The 24,625-nt window shown below is 39.6% G+C and overlaps 2 protein-coding genes across 12 annotated transcripts in view; one reads left to right on the forward strand and one right to left on the reverse strand.

The window, feature by feature from the left end:
• PLCB4 (phospholipase C beta 4) overlaps positions 1-24,625 on the forward strand; it is a 460,969-nt gene that overhangs the window by 201,192 nt on the left and 235,152 nt on the right. The gene's annotated exons all lie outside the window — the stretch shown is intronic.
• LOC110140337 (SOSS complex subunit B2-like) lies at positions 787-2,022 on the reverse strand. Its single transcript, XM_020898729.2, has one exon. The coding sequence runs from the start codon at positions 1,939-1,941 to the stop codon at positions 1,561-1,563; it is 381 nt and encodes a 126-aa protein (XP_020754388.2). The 5' UTR covers positions 1,942-2,022; the 3' UTR covers positions 787-1,560.

Below are 24,625 nucleotides of genomic sequence, written 5' to 3' on the forward strand. Positions count from 1 at the left end.
CCTTTGAGTTGTGTTTTTAATAAGAGTTATGTATGTGAGTGTGTGTATTTGTGTATATATATGTGTGTGTGTATATATATTTTAAAACATGAAGGAAGACAAGCTGAAATGAACAATTCCTGCACACTTTCCCCAAGTTCTTTGGAGGCAATCATTATAACCATTTCTGTTTTTAAATTGTAATTATGGCTATTGTAATTATGTTATGATTATTGCCATGACCTAAAGTATATCCTTGTCCTCCAGGACTCAATTGATCAGTTTTGGATATTATTTTTTAACATTTAATGAATACAGATTTAGCCCACATCAGTGACAATCTTGATGTTCTGGATAATTACATATCTATATAGTTCTTCTGTCCATGGCCTGTGTTAGGTTACCTAGCATTCTTTTTTTTTTTTTTAATTTTGAAGAGTTTAATTCTAACAAAGGAAAAATTTTCCAGTTATCCACCCTACAGTGAAAAGTGGAACTGGACACCATTTAACATCACATGAGTAAATGTAACCTTTATATTTCTAAATAAAGCTGTATTTGCTTCTTTGAGAGAGCCATTTCTTAACTTCTGCTGATAAGGCTTTGTGAATTGTGTTCAGAAACTTTGACAATACACACACACACACACACACACACACTCCCTTCAAATAAGTAAGTACCTAGGATTTTCACTCCAGGCTGATTTTCTGCAAGTACCCAGGACCCTGTAAGATTGACTATAAATTCAATTTGAATTGCCTTCACCATTATATTTATTTACCATAATTTGTAAAAATTAGATCAATGTTTATTATGACTTCATAACTCCCTCAAATTAAACTTTAATATTTGACACAGTAGTTTCAAAAAATAAACATTCAAGGCCTCAGGTTTAAATTTCCACTCAGTGTAACGCACAAAGCTGATAAATATTAATAGGACTACTTTAAAATAAATGTAGATTCCTTCTAAAAATTTTTCATAATACAGATCACATTCTGTTCCATAATTCTGATAAAGAATATGCTTTTCGGTAATACAACAAGAGTTTAGGATGATTCAGTCCTTGGAAAATCTTAATGGCAGTCACTCAATGAAGAAGTCAATCATTCCCTGGAGTCACACTCAAAAATTGCTGCTAACATTGACCAGATTTTTGTTTTTTTTGGTGGTTATTGCTTTAGTTGGCAATATCTGTATTTAAGACAAAAGAACATCTCCCACTAAGCCTTATTTTAAATATTACAAAATTTATATAGAAGACAGACTCATAGAGGCTAAAATGCTGATGGCATAAGTAACTCACCCATGAAATGGGTGCAGGTTTTTTAGAGGATATCCAAAGATCTTTCTGCTCTAAAAATAAATGCCCCTATTCTTCAGAGTGTTCCCATTCTTCAATAGGAGACTCGAGCAGCGTAATAGTTCTTCTATAAAAAACAAACCACTCTTGTTAACAAACCAAAAACATAAAAAGAAACAGATAAAGAACAGTTTTCACAGTTAACAATAAATAAAAGTGCAATAAGTGTTCAAGTAGGGCATATAGTTTAAAAACTACATGCGAGTATTTGGCAAAGGTCATCTTTTAAAGGCTCTCCGGGGGTCCCTGCCATTACTTATTGTGGTCATGACTGTTTGATTATTAGCTGTTCCTGGTAGCTGTGGATTTATAGGTCCCCGGCCATTGCTTCTACCAGCATATGAAAATTGGCATCCCCTCGCTTCTGGGCCAGTCTGAACGCCATTTCCCACTGGTCCAAATGTACCTGTACCCACATTGTTACTATTATTCATGGAATTATTCTTCTGTTCATTGTGTGCCCCTTTGTTCTGTTGTCCTCGATAATCTGGGTTAGGTTCACTAAAATTTGGCAATTCTGAATAAACCATACAAAATTCCCCAATTTTCTGAAGTTCTCCACCCCTTCCAGTATAAAGTGTCAAACATCCTTTCCACATGGATGCATACCCTCTGGTCAACCGAATAATATCCCCTGGCTGTATAAGACCTCCGATTTCATCCCACACAGAAATAGTGATGCTCCCTAGCATTCTTGAGACTGTTTTTTATTCCTTCAACATTTGAAAACCTCTCTTACCTTCCCCCACCATGTACGGTGATGATATTTGGTCCACTGTCCTTCCCTGGAATTTGGTTCTTTTTACTCCCACTTCTTTAAGCCATTCTCTCACTTTTGCATTGTCAGATATTAGTACATTTCCTATCACCATAGTTTCCCCAAGTTGTTATATATTCATTCCAAGCTGGGTTTTGCTGGATGTGTAATATTGAGTGCTGTGTCCCATAAGTTCCTTAACTATACTATTTCTCTGTTCCCCTGCAGCTCAGTTTTCCCTTCTTTTGTTGCTGTTCACTATAAATAACTATATCCTCAGACTTTTTGATGTGCTTATTAACCACTTTTAGTTTTTAATTTTTAAATAATATGTCTTATTGGAATGCAGTTGATTGACAGTGTTAATTTCCGCTGTATAGCAGTGATTCAGTTATACACACATACATCTGTGTATGTGTTCTTTTCCTTGTGGTTTATCACAGGATGGTGAATGTAATTCCCTCTGCCATGCAGTAAGGCCTTGTTGTTTATGTGTTCTGTATACAATAGTTTGCATCTGCTGATCCCGAACTTCTAATCCACCCCCCACCCACTCCCTCTTGGCAACCACAGGTCTGTTCTCTGTGATTCTATTCCTGTTTTGTAAATAAGTGCATTTCTGTCATCTTTTAAATTCTACACACAGATAATATAATATGGTATTTGTCTTTCTATTTCTGACTTAATTAGTGTGATCATCTGCAGACCCATCCATGTTGGCATGATTCTTTTCAGTGACTGAGTACTATTCCGTTGTGTATATGGACCACACCTTCTTTGTCCATTCATCTGTTCAGTGGATATTTAGGTTGTTTCCATGTCTTGGCTACTGTGAACATAGGAGGGCATGTATCCTTCAAATCACTTGTAAGTCATCGTTTATGCTGTGTCAAAGCTTGATTCTTCCTTCTGTCCTCCACCAGCTCCAATCCACACCCACTGCAACCCTCTCCTGCTGTATTTTGGACTGTAGCTTTCCCTGCTGAGATCTCACGTTTATGCCTGCTTGTTAAATTCCCCTCTAACTTCTGCTCTTCTTTGCTCGTAATGCTTTCTCTTCTCTTCAGGTATCAGTCAGTTCTCTTTATTCCCTTAATTTCATTTTCATTTCAGAGGGGTCTGTTGGGGAAAGCAGAGAAGGGAAGGGGTGATGAGCCTCATCCCTATTTGTTTTACTCATTCACACATCTCCTTTTCATCTCTTCTTCTTAGAGAAGCAGAGATTAGTGAATCAGTCTCAGTCATTCTTTTATTCATCTCGTGGCAAAACAGTGACAGCATGCACATATACACACCAAAAACTCAGAGAGAGAAGCCAGTGAGTCAAAAGCAGGATGGAAAACAACACTGGCCAGGCATGGAAGAAAAGGCAATGAGAAAGCCTCGCTTGGTGTTGACCAACACGAATATGATTGTCCAATTCAGGATGACTGTGCAGTGAATCGGCAGCTTCACTCAAGGGCTGTACCCAGAGGGTCCATGGTGGCAGCGGAAGGCTTTCAGTCTTCGGCATAACCGAAATGCAGAGAGCGCCTTCCCCAGGGAGTCTCAACAAAGTCATTGGACTCAGGGTGGAGCTGAGCATGACCAGGATGGCAGATGCTTCATCAGTTATCTCTGGCCAAAGTGATGCTGAGCAGTTATCACCCCAGAACCTCAATTTGTAGCAATAAGCATTCATTTTTGGTCACAGACTCATGGCCCAGCTGGGCGTTTTTGCTGCTTTGGGTTCAGCTCCTCTGGGCTTACGCATGCATCGGAGGTCAGCTAGTAGGTCAGCTGGGCTAGGCACGGATGACCTCAGCTGGACTGACTCAGCTCCATTCCACATGGTCTTTCATGCTCTGGTGTCTTAGCCTGGTCTTGCTTGTGGTGATGAGCAAGGTCCCAAGAGAAGGAACCCAAGCTCGCAAGACCTCTTGAAGTCTTGATTTAGAACTGGTGCATGGTACTTCTGCTTTTTTCTATTGGCCAAAACAGGGTTTAAGGCCAACCCCAGAGTCAGAATGGGAAGAGTCTTCAGAGTTAGCAGACAAAGGAAAAGGAAGCTGTTGATTGGAGGCACAAGCAGTCTGCCTCATTGCACAGCCTCCTGTACCAAACATTGGACCTGGGGGAGGTTGTGTGTGTGTGTGTGCACGCTCAGTCATGTCTGACTCTTTGTGACCCCTTTGGACTGTAGCTCAAGAGGCTTCTCTTTACTGGAGTGGGTTGGCATTTCTTTCTCCAGGTGATCTTCCTGACCCAGGGATAAAACCTGCATCTCTGGTGTCTCCTGCATTGGAAGGCAGATTATTTACCAACTGTACCACCTAGGAGGCTGGCCTTACTGGGGCACAAAGGTCAGAAAGTAAAACAGGAACAGTCATTATGAGAAGGTTCACTTTTAAGCAGAAGGACTGGGATGGAGCCACCTACTGTTTTCTCCTTTGGGACAAGAAGCACGTTCTCTGAGGGGCAAATGAAAGGGGTGGCTCATGGATCCCTTGATAAACTTACCTTAGGAGCAGTTATATGAGCAGTAAAGAGGTCCTTTTAATCTCCAGGAATTTAATCCAGTAGGAATGAGCAGAGGCTGGACATTCTTAATCTGAAGCACTATCTGATTTCCTGGCTTCCCAGGTGGCTCTCATGGTAAAGAACCTGCCTGCCAGTGCAGGAGAAAAAAAGATGTGGTTCAATCCCTGGGCCGGGAAGATCCCCTGGAGAAGGAAATGGCAGCCCACTCCAATATTCTTGCCTGGAGAATCCCATGGACAGAGGAGCCTGGCGGGCTGCAGTCCATAGGGTTGCCAAGATTTGGACATGACTGAAGGGACTTGGCGTGCGTGCAAACACACACACACACACACACACACACACTGATTTCCTTCCAGTTTTGGGGGGGATACTTGAGTGCTCAACGCACAGAGAGGAGAGCGCATGCTGTTCTGGGCTTGTGCAGTCTGGCTGGGGCTTTTAGAGACCCCAACATGCTCCCTCCCCACACTGCACTTAATTCAGGAAATTTGAGTACGGGTCAGGGCATTCAAACTCTAGTTCTCAAAAAGTTTGGTCCTCAGACCAGCAGCATCAGTATCACCTGGCAACCTGGTAGAAGTGCAGATTCCTAACTGCAAGAGATTTCTGAATCAGAAACTCTGAGGGGCGAGACTTAGGAATCTATGTGGTAGCAGCTTTTCAGGTGATTCTGATGCTTGCTCAAGTTTGAGACTACTGAGTTAGATGATTGTATGTGGCTTTAACAGATTTAAAAGAAAATAGCTAGATATAGCAAATATCAATTCATGGTCTCCACTCATATTTGAGACTCAGATCATTAATAAGTCATATTTTAGTGTAGGTGTGTCCTGTGTAATATTTGTGACATATTTATTCATTGGACATGCTTATACTAAAATATTATTTATTGTTGATCTCAAATCAAATTTATTTTATCTGGTAACCTTGAAAAGAAGTATAGAAAACTGTCAGAGAGTTCAAAGAACAGTCAAGATCATTATAATAGAGATTCTAGAGAAAAGGCTAAAGAAATTGACATGGTGAACACAGAGAGGAGGACACTGATGGAAGGTTCTATTTAAAGGGGATGCTGCTGAGCAGAAGAAATTTCACTTAGCACAACTTCCTGTCAATAAATGACTCAGTGGGGGTTCGGAATGACTTTGTGACTCTCGGTGGTCATCAGATGGATTTGGGGATTTTATGCAACTGTGATGCAGACGGTCCTCCAGCCCGTGTTTGTGAAGGAGCAGCAGAGAGGTGTTTGCCAACAGGGGGCTGGAGCAGTTGATTTCTCCAGGTCTTTTATAACTTCTCTTCAGACTGTTTGCAGAAACTAACACAACATTGTAAAGCAAATATATTCCAGTAAATTTTTTTTAAAAGACTGAATTTACAGTTTTTGCTTCTTATTTTTTGAAAAGTTCATAGTCTTTTAATTGATTTTTAAATGTGAGCTTATCTGGAAGGTTGGCTTTTCAGAACATGGCTATGACGGTGAGGCAGTAAAGGAGAGCTGTTAAGAGGATGCTTTTGAAGCCATTTGCACAAGACAGCAAAACTCTGTGTCCTGGATCACCATTCACCTTTGCTCTTGGCACTTGACTCTGCAGGCCTGTGGTATCTTTTGTTGCAATTACCAAAGTTATCTTGATAACCTTAACCTCTATCCAGCCCACTTTACTGCTCAACCAGATTAGTGTTCCAAAGAAAAGTCTCAGTTCAAGTCACCTCTGGGTAAAAGCTTTCAGTGATGTTAAGTTGCAAATGCTAGTTCTCTAATCCAACACTTACTCCCTTGGAGTCACGTCGTGCACAGTTATCTGTATTGTCCTTTTTTTCTGTGAGCCTTTGGGCTTCTTAAGAACAGTATTGCTTTCTCTGTACCCCATATCACCTGCCATGGTACTTTAAAGCTATGGTTTACTCTAGTATCTGCTGCATGAGTAAATAAATGAATTCAAAGGGGAAATACTTCTAATTGCCTCATCTTTCATATATGATCCCAGAATTCAATATGACTGGGTTTGAAATCGATTGGGTGAATTGACTAGCATTCTGGAACTAAAATTGTTGTTCTTTCTTGGGGAGAGGTCATATTTTTGTTTCATGGACCCATTTGGCATCTGGGAAGCATGTGGGTTTTTCTGAAGAATAAAGGTTGTTAATGCTTCCAGTAAAATACATAGGATTATCAAGAAATTAGTTATATTGCATTAGAGCTATCGAAGTATTATGAATTGTGCTATAATAATGTATTCATCTTTAACACATAAACTAATACCTGGCCGTAGGCCTATTAGCTACTATACTTTCTAAGTGGTGATGAGAGTACACAGCATTTCAAGATACTATGGCAACTATAGTGTAATATTAAAATTATCTGTGGTTTCTGTTGATGACAGAATCACAGATCATCCTATTATTGAAGAGCCTAGATTTTAATGAGAAGTTAGTGTCAATAAAGATGTAACTTTATTCCAGTCTTAGTTCATAGAACCCCCTCCACCTGGCCATGAATTCTCTAGACTCCTGAGAGAAGACTCCTGAGAGAATGGTAAGATTGTTTTGGAAGGGCCTGTAAGACAAGTTTGTGTGGCTGTGTTGTGGAAGTGAGAGGGTCTGCATTGAGCTCGCAAGAGTCATTTGTGCAAGTAGGTTATACAGTTTAAAGTGCTTAGGCAAGAGCTGTCAGAACACATGCATGCCTGCCACAGCGCTAAGGTCTTGCAGACACTGGATGAACCTTGCTGTCTAACGACACAACCTCCCATGTGGACGGCAAGTCACACTCTCCCCACCCCCTCTGCCATGCTGTGGGACAGGAGTATCCTTCAGCTTTAACACTGCCTTAACCTTGTGGCCCAGGCCCCACACACAGACGTGTTTCTCTTTCTAAACCTCCTGGGAAGTTGTTTAGTTGAACCGAGTTGTTCAGTTGAATGTCTCCCTAACGATGGTGGATTCGTAGGTTTGTATGTTGACATTTACTTGTTGAATTTGCTCCCTCTATCTCCTTCTAAAGGGACTTGTGGGCAGCATGTGACCTGTGGCCAACTGCGGCACAGAGTGACTATGACCAGCACTCCCCGAGGGCCTCCTGGAGGGGCCAAAGTGACCGGTGCTCAGGCGCTCGGTGATCAAATCTCCAGGCCTGACCCCTGCACTGTGGTCTGCGAGAAACTGGGAAGCATGGTGTAAGGCGCTTCTATTTCCTCTCAACATAAATTATGCAAACATATTTCTGTTCATTGCTTAGAAAGTATTAAAGCCACCTATAATGTAATCCTTCATTCTACCAGGCATGGACTTACAGAAGCATAGTTTTTGTCTCTGCAGTTAGGTAGGATGAGGGTGGGGGTTCTTGTAACACTGAAAGCTCCAGGATTGACGACGATGTTTCTAACTATGTCAGTGGCTTCTCAGTGGTCTTAATTATGAAAACAAGATGACTGTCTTTATTAACATGTATATATTACACACCTCTGTATCTCTTTTCATGTCTGTGTCTGTATGTATGTATGCATACACACACACAAAACATATGTGTGTTTTAAATATATATGTGTGTGTGCATGCTTATGTTTTAATCATAGTATAAATATATATATTATTTATATATAATTTATATTATATATAAATAAATATTTTATAACTGTAATATATATAAAATAAATATAATAAATATTTAATTTATATAATATATATATATATTATATATTTTATATATAACTTTTGGCTATATAAATATTTATTTATATATATAAATATATATATTTATACTGTGATTAAAGCTCATGTAGAATTATGTTTACTTGAATCCTGGCAGTCTTTATGTGATTGACATTTGCATTTTTCTGTCTCCTAAGCTATCTAAATCCTCTTGACTTTGAGACTTTCTGATTTGGTTGGAACGAATACCAAATTTGGAAGTCTTTTAATATACCTTGTTAACTTGAATAGTTTCTTGATACAAGAGAGATAAGGGAGTGGTTTGTAACATTAGGAGTAAAGTGTGGTAATTGAAGTTCTCACAGTACATACTTTATTGATGGCTAATTTTGGCATCTCTTGTGCATGTAATTAAATATAGAAGGGCTGTCTTTTTTTGTTAAATGAATTTAGTAAAAATTGTGTAGAGAGTTCATGTTATTTATTTTTGTTTTTTGTTTCATTGGGTGAAAAGTTGGTATCTGACCCAGGGAATCCTTTTAACCCTTGAGAACTGTATATTTAAGTTACTGAGAATCACAACTGTGTCCTCAAATTCCTTACAACCTACCAGGCTAGTTCCTTCATGAAGTTTTCTGTGATCCCTATGTTATTTTTTTATTGCTGCTATAGAAAATTAGCATGAAGTCAGTCACTGACAACAATACAGATTTGGCCTTCCCTGGTGGTCCAGTGGCTGAGAGTCCACCTCCCAGTGCAGGGGACGTGGACTCGCGCCCTAGTCTGGGAGGATCCCACACGCCACGGGGCAACTCCGGTCCTGCACCACAGCCAGTGTGCGCATGTGCGCCGCCTGCGGACGCCCGCACACCCTAGAGCCGTGCGCCCCAGAGAGGGCAGCCCCCGCCACGGGCAGCCCGAGCCCCGCAACCGTGGGGAGCCCCAGCGCGCCGCAGCTAGAGGCAGCTCGTGTGCAGCAGCGAAGACCTGGCGCAGCCAGGAATGAAAAGTAAGCAAACAAATAACAAGTTTAAAAAATACATTGAGATTCCATTTCAAAATATAGCACAGATCTATTATTATCTTCCAGTTTTGGAGATCAGAAGTCCAAAAGGTCTCTGATTGTGCCAAAATCAAGATGTTGGCTGGGCTGTTCTTCTGAAGGCTCTGGGGGGGATCTGTTTCTTGCCTTTCCAGCTTCTAGACGTTCCCTGCATTCCTTGGCTTGTACCCCCTTCTGTCTTCAAAACCGTCAATGGCCTGTGAAGTCTTTCTCACAGTATGATCTATTTCTTACTCTTCTGTCTCCTTCTTGCTCATTGAAGGACCTTGGTGATTATATTGGGTCCACCTGGGTAATCCAGGATAAATCTTTTTATGTTAGGATCAGCTGATTAGTAATTTTAATGCTGCCTGCAACTTTTGCCTATGATTCTCCTTTGCCTATCACATACCATATTCACAGATTCTGAACAGGAGAAAGCTACTATCTTGCCTATCACATTCCTTAAGTCAGGGCTGACCCATGGACTTCTTGTAAGGTTTTAGTGACACTCTCACCTTGCTATTTTTCATGTACATTCTCTATCTCTCTTTTGTCTTTTAACCTCTGGACAGCACAGGACCATGTTTACATCATGTTTGTGTTCTCACTTTATAGCAACATTGAAACAAGCAAATGTTTTTTGAGAAAATGAATGATTCTGTGTAAAGCTTTATCCAAAAATGGTTAGATGAGAGGACTCAAATATAGAAGTATAAAAAATGGAAACAGATAAAAATGGACAGATTATCATCAGTACTGCCTATAAGAGAATAGTTTCTTCAAGCGCATCCCTGTCTCTAAGCATTGAATATCACTGATCAAAGAATATGATCCACGTTAGAGTTACTACTGTTTTTCTTACTCTAATATTTTGGCATTAAAAGATCCTTTAATGTCTTGGCTTTTTAAACGGAATTGTCTCTTTGAGGCCTTATGAACTCTGGGCATCCTAAACTCTCATATCTGAACCTGCAAATTCTGGGAAGTTGTGGCCAAACTGTGGGATGAATGCCCTCATGAATGTGGGACTCCTGCTAGGTAGCTAGCCTGCTCTGGCCAAGTGTACCCAACATCTCTGAGACTTTAAAGCACTTCCAAACATGTAGAGCTTTTGTATGAGGTACACTGAAGCGCTGAGGAAAGTGAATGATATTCCCAAGATGTCCAAGATGCCAAGATTTTCTCCCAGGTATCTTTAGACTGCATGTGAGTTATATATTCTACTTCATGATGTATTTGTGTACTTCTAAATATATATATTTTATATATTTGTGTGTGTGTGTATAAATATATATTTATAATGTTGTTGTTCAGTTGCTCAGTCACGTCCGACTCTTTGTGACCCCATTTACTGCAGCACGCCAGGCTTCCCTGTCCATCACCATTTCCCAGAGTTTCCTCAAACTCATGTCCATTGAGTCAGTGATGCCATCCACCTATCTTGTCCTCTATCGTCCCCTTCTCCTGCCTTCAGTCTTTCCCAGCATCAGGGTCTTTTTTAATGAGTCAGCTCTTCTCATCAGGTGGCCAAGGTTTTGGAGCTTCAGCTTCAGCATCAGTCTTTTCAATGAATAATAAGGATTGATTTCCTTTAGGATTGTTTATCTCCTTGCAGTCCAAGGAAATCTCAAGAGTCTTCCCCAACACCACAGTTCAAATGCATCAATTCTTTGGCACTCAGACTTCTTTATGGTCCAGCTCTTACATTCACACATGACTACTGGAAAAACCGTAGCTTTGACTACACGGACCTTTGTTGGCTAAGTAATGTCTCTGCTTTTTAATATACTGTCTATGTTGATCGTAGCTTTTCCTCCAAAGATCAAGCGTCTTTTAATTTCATGGCTGCAGTCACCATCTGAAGTGATTTTGGAGCCCAAGAAAATAAGTCTGTCACTGTTTCCATTGTTTCCCCATCTATTTGCCATGAAGTGATGGGACCGGATGTCATAATCTTAGTTTTTTGAATGTTGAATTTTAAGCCAGCCTTTTCACTTTCTCTATGTATAACCTATGCATATAGTTTATATAAAGTTTCAACTCTCTCCCACATCCAGAAAGTGTCATTTTGAAAAGTGTGAGTACATACTATTCTTACCATGTTCTGTGATGTAGGCAGGCATCTTCTCCTGTCTCATGGGTGAAGAAGTCTGGCCACAGAGTATAACACACTTGTCCACCATCACACAGCTGACTTGTGACATGTATGATACAGTGACTTGAATCGAGATGAGCGCAATCCAAATTCCATGCTTCTTATACATCTAGTACCACACAAACTCCATTTTCTCAGGAATCAAGGCTTGTAGTTCTTGACGTTTCTTTTAATTCATGATCTGAATAATGCAGCAATTCACAAATTTCCATGGTATGTTACTCTAATGGTATTCTCTGTGGAAAGGAAAATATTTTGTAATCAAGTATAATTAACAATACATTCAAAATTAAAGCATATACCTCCATGGTAGTGACTATGCATGCAAAGCTCAATAGTAGAGAAATGTGTCTTAATTTCTTTTACCCCAGGATTTTCCAAACTCATTTGACCACAGAACTCTTGCTTTCTGCCCTCATTCTCCCATAATAGTTATTGTCTTTAGGGAAAGCTACAAATTCCTAAATCTTGGGTCCCCAGTTAGTCTGACGTGATTATGTAGCCAGCCAGTGTGTAAATGGAGCTGTAGTTAATGGGCAGAAATTGGCTTTGCCTCCTGTGCCCATTAGGAATGCTTTCAGCAGCAAGTAGCAGAGTGTCTGAATATTTTCAGTTTGAGCTCTTGCTAATCATAGTATGATCCTTGTATCAGTTATATAGATGTCACTATGGAGCCTGTTGGAAATTTGAAATTTCAAGTCTCACCCTAGATTTGCTGAAAGGGAAACTATATTTTAATAAGATCCTCAGGAAACTGATGATCTAAGAAATTCAAAGTTGGAGCATCTTATTTTGATTTGCAACTCAAAGAGGTATTCAGGACTCAGAGCCTTAATTCTTCAAGGTGGTAAAATGGCTGCCAAAGCTCTGTGCATTTTATCCTCTCTTAGCTACATTTAAATTCAGCTAGAAGGAGATGGGCAAAAGGCACAGTAGCATGGAATGAGGCAGAGATAAGGACATTTTTCTTATGTGCCCTTTTTAAAAAATTTTGGCCAGCCCTACATGGCTTGCCAGATCTCCGTTCCCTAACCAGAGATGGAACCTCTGCTCCAGCAGTGAAAGCACTAAATTCTAATCACTAGTCCACCAGGGAACTCCCAGGCTTTCTTTCTTATTAATAAATAACTTCTTTATCAGCAGGCCTGCTATAACTTCCCCCTGGTTCTGATTAGCTAGACCTAGGTCACGTACTCACTCATTAGGTCAGTTTCTGACAGCTTGTAAGAGGAAAGCGTCAGTTGCCTTTGGTTTTACCAGTGCTGTCCAAAAAATATAAAGCTAGCCATATAGATAATGTAAGATTTTCTAGTAGACACATTAAAGAAAGAAAAAAAAACCAGCTAAAATTAATAATATATTTTATTTAAGCCAATAAATCTAGACCATTATAATTTCAACATACAAGCAATATCCAAAAATTGCCAATGACATTTTATTTTCTTTATTTCATGCTAAATTTTTGAAATCAAGTCCATATTTTATACTTATATCACATTTCAATTCAGTTGCTGAGTTTTCATTAGAGATATTTAATCTGAGATCAAACATGAGATCAATACATGAGATGTATTTAGATCTCATAAAAGACACAATTGAAAAAATAGTCATCAGATTGCTCCATGCATAATTAAATATTTTCCAATAATCAAATCATGTTTCAAATTTTAAATTAAATTAAATTTAAATTAAATTAAAAATTTGATTCTTCAGTCACACCAGTCACGTTTCAAGTGACTGGTACCTATCATGTTGGACAGTACAATACTAGACCCTTGCTCCTTAAAACATCCAGGGATCAGCAAAGACAACGTTACCTAAGAGCTGGTTAGAACTGCTTAATCTTGGGTCCCACCCTAGATCTATTCAGTCAAAATCTATAATTTAAGGCATATTAAAGCTGTTCTCAACTTTTACTGGGGTACACTCTGTTCCCACAGAGTGACTGTGGGAACTTTGGAAACTGCTGATGCTTACACCCTATCTGAGAACCTTGGAATCAGACTTTCTTTGGGATCCAGATGTCAATTTTTTATTGAAGCTTTCCAGGTTATTCCTCTATGCAGCCACATTTGAGAACTGCTGGCCTAGACCAATCCTGATTTGTCCCCTCAAATCAGACACATTGTAATCCTAGCAATGTGTAGTGGAGGCTTAAATAAGTAACCAACAGTGGTTCCCATAGTGGCTTCCCTCTGATTTGGGGGTATTTTCTGAAGGGTTTGGAGTCTGGCTGGAATCTGCTTTACTAACTGGGGTCTCTCTTGGTCTCACACTGTCTTGGTCTCTTTTCTCTGTTCAGTCTGGCTAACTCTTTCCTCTGCTTCCCATGTGGTCAGCCGTTTCACCAGTGTTCACTTTCCTTGTTCTTCCGGGTAGCCGGCTGGTTAGGCTGCACTGATATGCACTCAGACCCCATCTGGAAGGGCATCAAGGGCGCCCAGTGTCCTCCGGCTCCTCTCCTCTGCTCCAGCGTAGGTGTTTCCAGAATTAATTTCTTCTAGGTGCTCATAATTCTGCTTTTGTCTCTCTGATTATGTTTTGGCTTCTCTTTGACGATGAGCTCAAATGAGTGGGCATATGTATGAGCTGTGAGATGTGCTTTTTATGATCATCTTTGGATACCTTATAAGCTGCTTGTGTACCTTCCTCTGGGTTCCTGAAGAGTCAACATGTGCACAGACCTCGAAACACAGGCTTACTTATTTACATGCCTCTGTTGCAAGCTATACCACCTGAACTTTTCTTCTGAGGAGGGAACTTTAGCAGCATAGACTTGGGGGTGGGGGTGGGGGACAGGTCCTTCTCTACTAGGAACCTTCACCTGAGTGGCTCTCATTAGTACAGACAAAGCTACTTTACAAAAGTGTATTCAGTTTGCTCAGCTCTGAGAGATGCTATTCTTGCCTGTGTGGACTCAAGCTCAAAGGGTCTGATTGACAGCCTTTTGAAATCTAACATGTTTCTTGGTAGAGGAGGTTTTTGTACAGGATACATTTCCATGATGAGTAATTGCTATTGAATCTAATAAAAGGATTTCTGCAAAATTTAGGCCATGCAACATTTACTCTAGGTAATAAAACAACTACATATTAGTTGGTATTTATTCTTGTAACTATTAAGAGAATTCTGTTCAGCTCAGTTCAGTTCAGTCGCTCAGTCCTGTCTGACTGTTTGCGACCCCTTGAATCGCAGCACGCCAGGCCTCCCTGTCCATCACCAACTCCCGGAGTTTACTCAAACTCATGTGAACTTCTGGAAATTATTATTAAAGTATAAATGTTTTTATTCTAGATTGTATAAACAAGTATGTTAAAGACTGAACACCTGGATAAATATGAGCTAACCAACAGTAGCAATTCTTACTCTTTTGTTTGAAAGTAAAACTGTGTAGATGCTATGATTTAAAAAGTCTTAGTTTAGAAAAATCTGGTTTTTGAAATTTAAAATTGTAAATAGGATCAAAGAGGTTATTAACGATCAGTTAAAATTTTATCACATTTACATAATTTTTCTAATATTTATATTACAGTAGGAAAATGAATATGGTAAAGTCCCCATGAAATTTTTGTATATTTATTAAAAGTGGACTATTCAAAGAAATTCTCAGATAAGTATGGTTCATATGATTCAAATTATGTATAGAACAACATAATATTAAAAGTATAATGTCAACTTCCGTATTAGAATGAAGAAGTATTATGAGGAACTCCTGACATTTTGAAGGGCTGGGAAAACTTTGACTCTTCTACATTTAAACACTCTATTCAGCATAAAAGGAAAAGCTCATAATTAAATACACATTATAGCTAGTAAACTACACATTTATGCCTGCATATTCAATGAAGTGGGTTTCCCAGGTGGCTCAGTGGGTAAAGAATCTGCCTGCAGTGCAGGAGATGCTGGAGATATGGGTTCAATTCCTGGGTTGGGAAGACCCCCCAACCCACTCCAGTGTTCTTTCCTGGAGATTCCCATGGGCAGAGGAGCCTGGTGGGCTACAGTCCATGGGGCGCAGAGTCGGACGTGACTGAAGCGAGTGAACACAGCGTGGCACACACCGTGACGTGTATCTAATTTCCCCAATAATGTATATATCAGTTGATTGTGTTGTGTCTTGCCATATTCGCAGCACTTTGACAAATAATCTTACCATTCTCTGTGGCCTGGGGCTGAGGCAGTAGTATTTTGGTCCCTTCCCACAGATTTGAAAATGGGGGCTCAGAGAAGAACAGTATATACCCCAAATCCTCAGAATGTAAGATAAGAAATTATCTTTCTCATCAGCTGGTGTTCTTTTTACTGCGGTGTTCTGCCTCTTTATTTCTTAGGGTCTTCAGACAATAGGACTTTTTAAGTCTCCTGGACTATCAGATATAAAGGACTGAGAAGTGAGCTGAATGCTCCGGACAGATTGCTCCTGTCCCCTGACAGATCCTCAGTTCCCTTTTCCATAATTCTGAAATCATTAAAGCTTTGAAACTTAGATTTCCCATAAATTTGGCGTAAATTTTGTGGCAAATTTATGCCTGAACCAACAGAAGGTTATATACAGTCTTTATTTATCCCACTTTGGGTGAACAGCCATAGGTTTCACTGCATAAATACTGGTGCATTTGCTAGATATCCATACAATTTTTCTCTAAAGACTCAGACAGTAAATATTTTAGGCTTTGTGGACCATACTGCTTCTTTGGCAGCTACACACTTTTCCACTATGACTAGCAGGAAAACAGCCAGAGACGATACGTGAATAAAGACATGACCGTGTTGCAATAAAACTTTATTTACAAAAGTAGGTGGTAGACTGCACATAGACCTCTGGCCATAGTCTGTCAACCCCTGGACTTGAGAATCATGCCTAGATCTGATGGGCCATTGCTTCATGTATTTTATACACACACAATATTATCTGTCTGAATTTGAAACATACCAGACCCTCAAAGGTTTCTGGTAAGTGATCATGGGCTATGTCTAAGATTTAAAGGAAATATTATAGAATAGAAAGTCATCTCCATTTTGGTCAAGCACTGAAGTATTTGTATACACATATAGGAGGGGCGACTAAAGTTCAGGTATTGGCAGTGCATTAAGCAGGAACGAGCTGTGTGTGTCATAAAATATTTACATATATAGGTTCATATTTGTCCCACATAACAGGAAGTTCAGTAGTAGATAGTCTAGGGCCGCTTCAAGAGCTAAGATGGTTCCCTCAGGAATCCAGTGTGTCTCCATATTCATTCTCCATCATCCTTAGTTAATAAGCTTCACCCTGATTATCATTGTCTCATGGTTGCAAATTGGGTGCTCCACCTCCAGGTGTTACATACACACTTCCAGTAGATAGCAAAACACAAAAAAATAAAAGTGGGCAATATTGCATCTGTGTTAGAAAAGAAGACACTCCCCAAATCTCAACATTTAGTCTCTCATTGGGCTAGACAAGGTGACAAAGCTACCACTACTTGTAAGGAAGCCTCAGGAAGCCAGTATTTTTAGTTGGGTTCATGTTCATTACCTACCAAATTCAGGAAAAAGAGTTTGGTTGGACAAGTTGCACCATCTGCTGAGGCATCTGGACTTGTTTTGGTAGCTATTACATTTCATTACAGATATTTAATATTTTATAGTCTTCTTTCCTGGGCAGCACATCTTTCTAAGCATCACCAGTGTTATCAATATTTTCCATCTGAATTGAAGAATTAAATAACTCGATTCATATTTTTAAAATATAATTGTCCTGTAATATGCATGTATAGTCACTTGAGAATGTATTTCTTCAGAAATAAACTGTCCTGAGGATTTAGTGGTGGAGGATTTTGTTTAGATGGGACCCTTAGTATGTGAGTTTGCAAGGTTTGAGGAAAATTGAGATTGAAGTCAGTGGAAGGCAATTTACACTTTAAGAGAGCACAGTCACTCTGTAACTTTCTTAACTATGGCACTGCTACAGTTTTTGAGAGAAAAGCAATTAGATAGGGACATGTGGACCATTTTAATTTTGACTAGTATGTCTCAGGATCTTTACCCTCCCCTCTGAGGTGATATTTATTGTCTTTCTGGACACAGAGCACTTGTTCTTTAGGATGGGCGGCATTAAGCTATTGTAATAAGAAAAGATAAGCGATACCCATACAATTTTAAATTTTGCCTTAGTAGGCTATCCTAAAATGGTACAAGTAAGAAAAGTATGAAAATGAATAGATTCACTTATTGATTTCACTTACATATAAGTGAAATTAGTTTTTCTTCTACTAAGTTCTGTAACACTGAATTAATTCTAGAATCTGTTTCAATGTAGCTATTATAACTAAGTTATAACTGTGACCTTTGTTCTGTCATATAAAGCCTGACCCTGAAATAATGCCCATCGGAGCCTTATCTGCTATACTTTTGAAAACTTCAGCAAAAAAACTCAGTTTTTAACCCAGATGGTTTACGGTTCTTAGAAAGACACCACCAAAAACTATTTAAGAAGTGATCAGAAATGGAATGGTTTGCATTTTGGTGAGGAGAAATGAAGAAGCCATGTAGCTAACTGTTTGAATCTGGATTCCTGTTTAGCATCCAGATCATTCATTAACATGATCAAGCAAACTGGAATCAACAGATAGTGAAGAAAAACAAAAGACTAAAAGAAAAGAATCAATATGAACAAATCTACCAGCTGAGCCACACACACACACAAAGAAAATAATAAGAGATAAATCATTAAAATAATTCCAAATTTTATTCTCAGGGATAGTTAAGAACCGACTCCTATAGGAGAGGAATGGTTCAGAGCAGAAGGGATTTTTGGAAATGAAAGTGTAATTGTTGACTTAAAAAATACTAGTATAGTGAAAGGATGAAGGACCTTCCAGAAAAACAGAGCAAATAAAACCAGTTAGAAAATATGAATGAAAAATTGAGACATCAGAGGATCGATCCAGTGATTGTTACATCTTCTAATAAAGGATCTGAAAAGAGAAAATTGAAAAAAAAAAAAGTGGAGGAAATAATTTAAACACACACACACAAATACATTTATATACGTGCACATACACACAAAATTTTCCAAATATTCAGGCAACTGCCTCTGAGAGCAAAGTAGGATGAATAAGAAGAAGAATATGAATGGATCAGTAAGTAAACACATTTTCATGATATTTCATAATACCAAGGAGAAAGAGAGGCTGCTGAAAGATTCCAGAAATGGAAGTGGGATAGAGAATTGACCACAAAGATGATTTATAGAGGACAAGAGAATGATGCATTCCTAGTTTGGAGGGAAATTATTTTGATTCTGTTCCCAACTAAACTGGAAATTTATTGTCAAGGGAAAGTAAAAGCATTTTAAGACAAGTAAGAGCAAAAACATCTGATCACCCCCAGGTCACACCAGAAAAAAAAAAAAGGCAGCAAAATAAAAGAAATGTGGGTTCCAAGGACAGGTGGATATACTAAACCAAAAAATTGCAATAATATTACAAAAGAGACTTCCCTGGTCCAGTGACTAAAACGCCAGAGTCCCAGTGCAGAGATCTGGGTTTGATACCTGGTCAGGGAACTAGATCCCATATGCTGCAGCTAAGAGTGTGATTGCTGCAACTAAGACCTGGCACAGCCAAATAAATAAATAATTTAAAAAATGAGCAACAACAACCAAAAAACCCCTCAAGATAGTAACTCTGGCAAATCTTTAAAAGAAAAAAAGAAGCTGTCAAAATCAGAATAGGGTTTTTATTAATAGGAAGCTCTAAAAGCAAAATGAAATTTCCATAACAGAAAGTGTGATAAATCCGTATGTTCTCAGGTAACAGATGGGGATGTCAGTCAGGCCCTTCTTGTCTCCATTTTCTCTACTCTGGTCCTTGGAGCAGCACAGGTGTGAGCAGTGTTATATGACCATCTCTCCCTTCACACACCCAACTTGTTTCTGCAGAGAGAAGCTATCTTCTAATTTTCACATTATAAGTGTTATTTATTTTGCAATTTACAAAAGTTAGTGTGTAAAAAAGTTATAATATAGAACATGGTCTTAATGAGCAAACCATTCACAATGATTTACTAGTTTGTTAGAGAAAATTTGAGAGGTGGACAGGGAGAGAGGTGAAGGGAAACAGAAGGACCCTAATCTCTCATTTTACAGAGAGAGGGAGATAAGATTGTCTCTGTTTGGTGAAGTAGTGAGAGAGATTTAGACTGTCTACAGACTAATTGAAAAGAAGTATTATGTAATATTAGTGGCAGTGAAGAGAAGGGGAAAAAAGAATGGCATACCGTGGAGTCAAATGATAATTTTTCAGTTAACAAATCAACAAATAGGAGTTTGAGCATGTTATCTGGAGGTGCACTTTCCAGTTCAGTAGCTACTGGCCATGTGGAGTTATTGAGCCACTGAAATGTGGCCCATCCAAATTGAGATGTGCTACATGGAAGGCCTGGGGCTTCTCTGGGAATCTCCCCATGATAAAGAATCCACTTGCCAATGCAGGAGATACAGGTTTGATCTCCAGGTTGGGAAGATTCCCTAGGGATGGAAATGGCAACCCGCCTCTGGCCTGGAAAGTCCTATGGACAGAGGAGCCTGGCAGGCTACGCAGTCCATGGGGTCATAAAATAGTCAGACATGACTTAGTGACTAAACAACAACAACAAGGAAATATGCTTCAGATTCCAAAGGTTTAGTATGAAAAAAACAAGTGTAAAAATTCCTTAGTAGCTTTAGTATTGATTACATGTTGAATTGATAATGTTTTCGGTGAATTTAGTTAAATAATATATTATTTCTAAAATTCAGTTGAGTTCAGTTGCTCAGTCGTGTCCGGCTCTTTGCGACCCCATGGACTGCAGCACACCAGGCCTCCCTGTCCATTGCCACTCCTGGAGCTTGCTCAAACCCACGTCCATCGAGTCGGTGATGCCATCCAACCATTTCATCCTCTGTCATGCCCTTCTCCTCCTGCCTTCAGTCTTTCCCAGCATCAGGGTCTTTTCCAATGAGCCAGTACTTTGCATCAGGTAGCCAGAGTACTGGGGCTTCAGCTTCAGCACCAGTCTTTCCAGTGAATATTCAGGACTGGTTTCCTTTAGGATTGACTGGTTGGATCTTGTTGCAGTTCAAGGGACTCTTAAGAGTCTTCTCCAACACCACAGTTCATAGTAATCGTCATGGTCAGTAGCTTATAACATTGCTTATCTCTCATAAGTCTGATTCGAAGTGCATTTTCTTGTCTGACACATTTTCAGAGAAGGATGATCATGGAATTATGGTTTTATTTACTTAGTTTTGATCATTTTATGTGTTTCTCCACGTGAAAATGCTTGAAGAAATTGAGAATTATTTTTGAACAGTCAGGGCTTTCCTAGAGCAGAACACTTTGCCTTAGAAGGTAGGAAGCAACATGTTTAAAGATTTTTTTAAAAAAAAGGACAAGTTACACCAAAAGTATTAAAGCCATCATTTTTCTTCTCCTCTACTCCAAGTATATTAGTCTAAGAGGCAAGTGTTATCACTTTCACACCAACCCTCCCGAAAGGCTGATTCCTTGTCTCATCCTTTCAGTCTAAGACACTTGGAAGGGACACAGCAGTCTTCATCCAGTGAGCTTTATTTCCAACATGGAATTTATGCAGCGTGTGAGCAAATCACGTTATTGTAGTGAACTGTGCTTCTCTCAGGATAGTCAAAACAAAAGGGATGCATAAATCCTCTCAATCATTTTAATTTGCTGAATGTGCACCATGTATATATAGGTGATGTTGACTTTTTCTCTATTTACATATGTTCATGAGCATTGAAAAGAATCTTTTTGGGGGGACGGGGGTGGTACCGCACAGCTTGTGGGGTCTTAGTTCCACAAGCAGGGGATGAACCCAGGCCACTGCAGTGAGAGCACTGAGTTCTACCTACTGGACCATGAGGGAATCCCCTGAAAAGGTTTAATTCATAAAATTACAAAGAAGAAATGTACTAGTTCATTTCTTTCATCCTATCATCCAGGCATAACCATATTAATACATATTTTATTATGTTAATTCTAGTGTTTCCAGACGTACTCATAACCTACACTTTATGGGGCATAATATGGGTATGTCTTCTGTTTTATTGCCCCCAGAAAGCCATTATATTTAGAGTGCTTTTTCATAGCACTGAATATTCTTCATAGTGAAAGTGAAAGCTGCTCAGTCGTGTCCGACTCTTTTGTGGCCCCATGGACTATACAGTCCATGGAATTCTCCAGGGCGGAATACTCGAGTGGGTAGCCTTTCCCTTCTCCAGGGGATCTTCCCAACCCAGGTATCTAACCCAGGTCTCCCCCATTGCAGGCAGATTCTTTACCAGCTGAGTAGGCATAGTTTTAATAACTTTATAATAGATCATTTTAGAGAAATGAATGAAAAATGTTTTATGAGTTGAAATTGGAAATGAATATTTGGCATTTTGATTGGGATTGGGATTGAACAGATCTATTCTTCTAGGGGAGTTTTAGTGTTAATTGATACCAAAAGAGAAAAGATAATGAAATGTTTACCTTGTTATAATTAATAGCAATTTTTTAAGCTGTATTGTGAACAGAAGCTTTCCTTATGAGTGTGGAAGACATGCCCAAAACAGGTGATTGTGTACTTCTATACCCTCCAAAAGGTGAAAAAGTGAAAACTTCATTAATGCAAACTAACATGGAGCTATAATCTTGCATCTTAGGACAAAAATGAATTTAGTTTCTGTTTCTGTCTCAAGGAGGCAGAAAGTTAAAGGATCACCTTCTCCAGGCTGTTTAACTGATGTCTCCTTTAGCATAAACTAGCCTTATTGAGGTGAATTCCTCCTGTACCAGGTTTAATACATGTCACGAAAGATGGGATGTGTTGGTGCTTATGGAAAGGTGGCGGGGGGGAGGGGGGGGCTGTGGAATTATATCTTCGGAGGTCAGGTGGAAGAATGGGTTTGGGTGGGTGGGGGAAGGAGCTGTCTTACAGTAGATAGAAATCCAGGAGCTGGTTCCGTTTAAGGAGAACCACTAGTTTTTGTCTTGTTCTGTTTTTTAAGTGCAAGATCAGAGACTTGCACTTTAAGTGCAAGATCAAGGATTATAAGGAAGAATATGATAAGGCAAGATGGGAGGATCAAACAGGTAGTCAGGGGAAAGAGAGAGTGGAGAGAGGAATTCATAAAAGTCATAGCTTCCGCCTTCCTGTGCCTCCTGTAGGCCAGCCACCTGTCTCCCGTGAGTGGGGTGGGATGGGTGAGGGAAGAATAGGTAGGGTTTCTGTTTAGATGCCAGGTAAGGATAGTAAGGATGAAAGAAATGGAAAGGAAGGACATAGATTGAAGTAAACAGAACCTTCATTATTAGAAGAGCTTTAAGAGTTGACATTGTGTGACATTTCAAGAGGAAATAAAGGCTCCTTTGAAATAACTCATAGAAGATCACGGGATTGTTCACAGGTACCCCCAGGAAGTTGCCCACCACTGCTGGATATGAACATGAACTATTTATTCCTCTAATATCCTGACCTCTGAGACAGTTATCTTCTCTGATGAAATGTAAAACAACCTTCCTCTTGCATTAAAATTTGTTGTCAAAGCTGTCAAGCTATTTTAAGCAAGAAAAGGGGGAATTTATTGAAAGGTTTCAGGGCTGATTTTTAAGATCCCATGGTGAGAAGGGAAGGATCTGATAATCTGAACTAAAGCTTTTGAGAATCCAGACAGCAGTTGATTTTCAGGTGCTCTCATCTCTGCTCTGCCAGTGGTGTTTTTGTGTGTTCCTGTTTCTCTTTCCACGTGAGGTACAGTGATGATTCCAGATGTTTACATCACCTAGCTGAAGCAGCTCACGACTGGTCTCTCTCAAGGCTCATCCCAAACTCTCAGAAGAGGAAGAAGCTGATTGGCTCTGCCTTGAGCTCACACCCATCCTTGGTTTAATCAGCTCTGGCCAGGTGTCAGGTCCCAACACATGTATGGGTGCCATTGATATTATGTGGATAAGCATCTGATAATCATTCTTGAAGAAATTGTGGGCTGGATGGGTTCTCCAAAATTGACCACAACCACAGACACCTTAGTAGGTGTGGCACAAGGGGCATAGCTTTTCACTGTCACTGTTTACTTTTCCACCAAAAATAGTATCTGTTAATAGTTCCTTTCACTTGAAAGTGTGGTCCATGGGCCTGCCTGCAGCAAGAGTATCATCTGGGAACTTAGAAATGCAGATCTTAGGTCCTGCCCTACACCTACTGAATCAGCATCTGGCAGTTCACAAGATTTCTTAATAATCACAGGACATTAATATTTGAGATGTGCCTATTAGCCAGAGGAACAAGTTAGGAGCCAGACGCAGGTTAGGGCTGTTGAGCTGGCTTGTTGACAGGTACCTGGTAGGGGCCAAATTGTTTTGTTTGAACTTCAGCCGAGAGCCTTCCCCTGCCCTCATCCGTGCTTCACTGTGAGCCCTTTTCCACTGGAAATTCAGGGTTCAGGACAAGGATGGAGAGACGCTGTGTTTGATGTGGGAGCCATAATGAATGACGCCCTGTGTTAGTGCTGAGAGGTGATCTGCAGGATGGAAAGAGGAAAGCGATGAACGGTAAAGGTGTCAAAATCACCGCCAACGTGGACGTATCCGCAAGGCAACTATTAATTAGGTCGTCATTTTTAAGTTAATAAATGTCACTTATATATTAAATCACTACTCTACCTCTGTTTTTATGTCCAGGTCTGCAAGTTTTTAAAGTCCCTAGATTAGTGTCTTTTTATAAAGCTTAAGGTCTTTGTGAGCTAAATGGACAACTTTTGATTATGGAGATATTACTATTAATAGAATGCTTGTTTAGAATACAGACACTCTAAAGAAACTCAGCAAGTAGAACATCTATGACAGCAATTCAGAAATCCACACCATTGGCATTTTTTACTTTGAAGTCTAAAAAGATGAGTTTCAGACATTTAGATGCGTTTCAGACATTTTCCTTTACAGGAATTCTATTTTCCTGCAGTTTCTCTTGTTTACTCCTTAAAAGAATCCTGGGAACTGGCGTAGGTCACTCTAACCTGCCATTACTGTTAAATCACACTGCTCATTTGCAGGGAAGCACTTGCTATTTAGTAACCTAACTGGAAAAACCATTAAAATTTTTTCTTGTAAAAATCCTTGCTTTGCA

The sequence above is a fragment of the Odocoileus virginianus genome, chromosome 9 (assembly GCF_023699985.2).
Source record: "Odocoileus virginianus isolate 20LAN1187 ecotype Illinois chromosome 9, Ovbor_1.2, whole genome shotgun sequence".
NCBI lineage: Eukaryota > Metazoa > Chordata > Mammalia > Artiodactyla > Cervidae > Odocoileus > Odocoileus virginianus.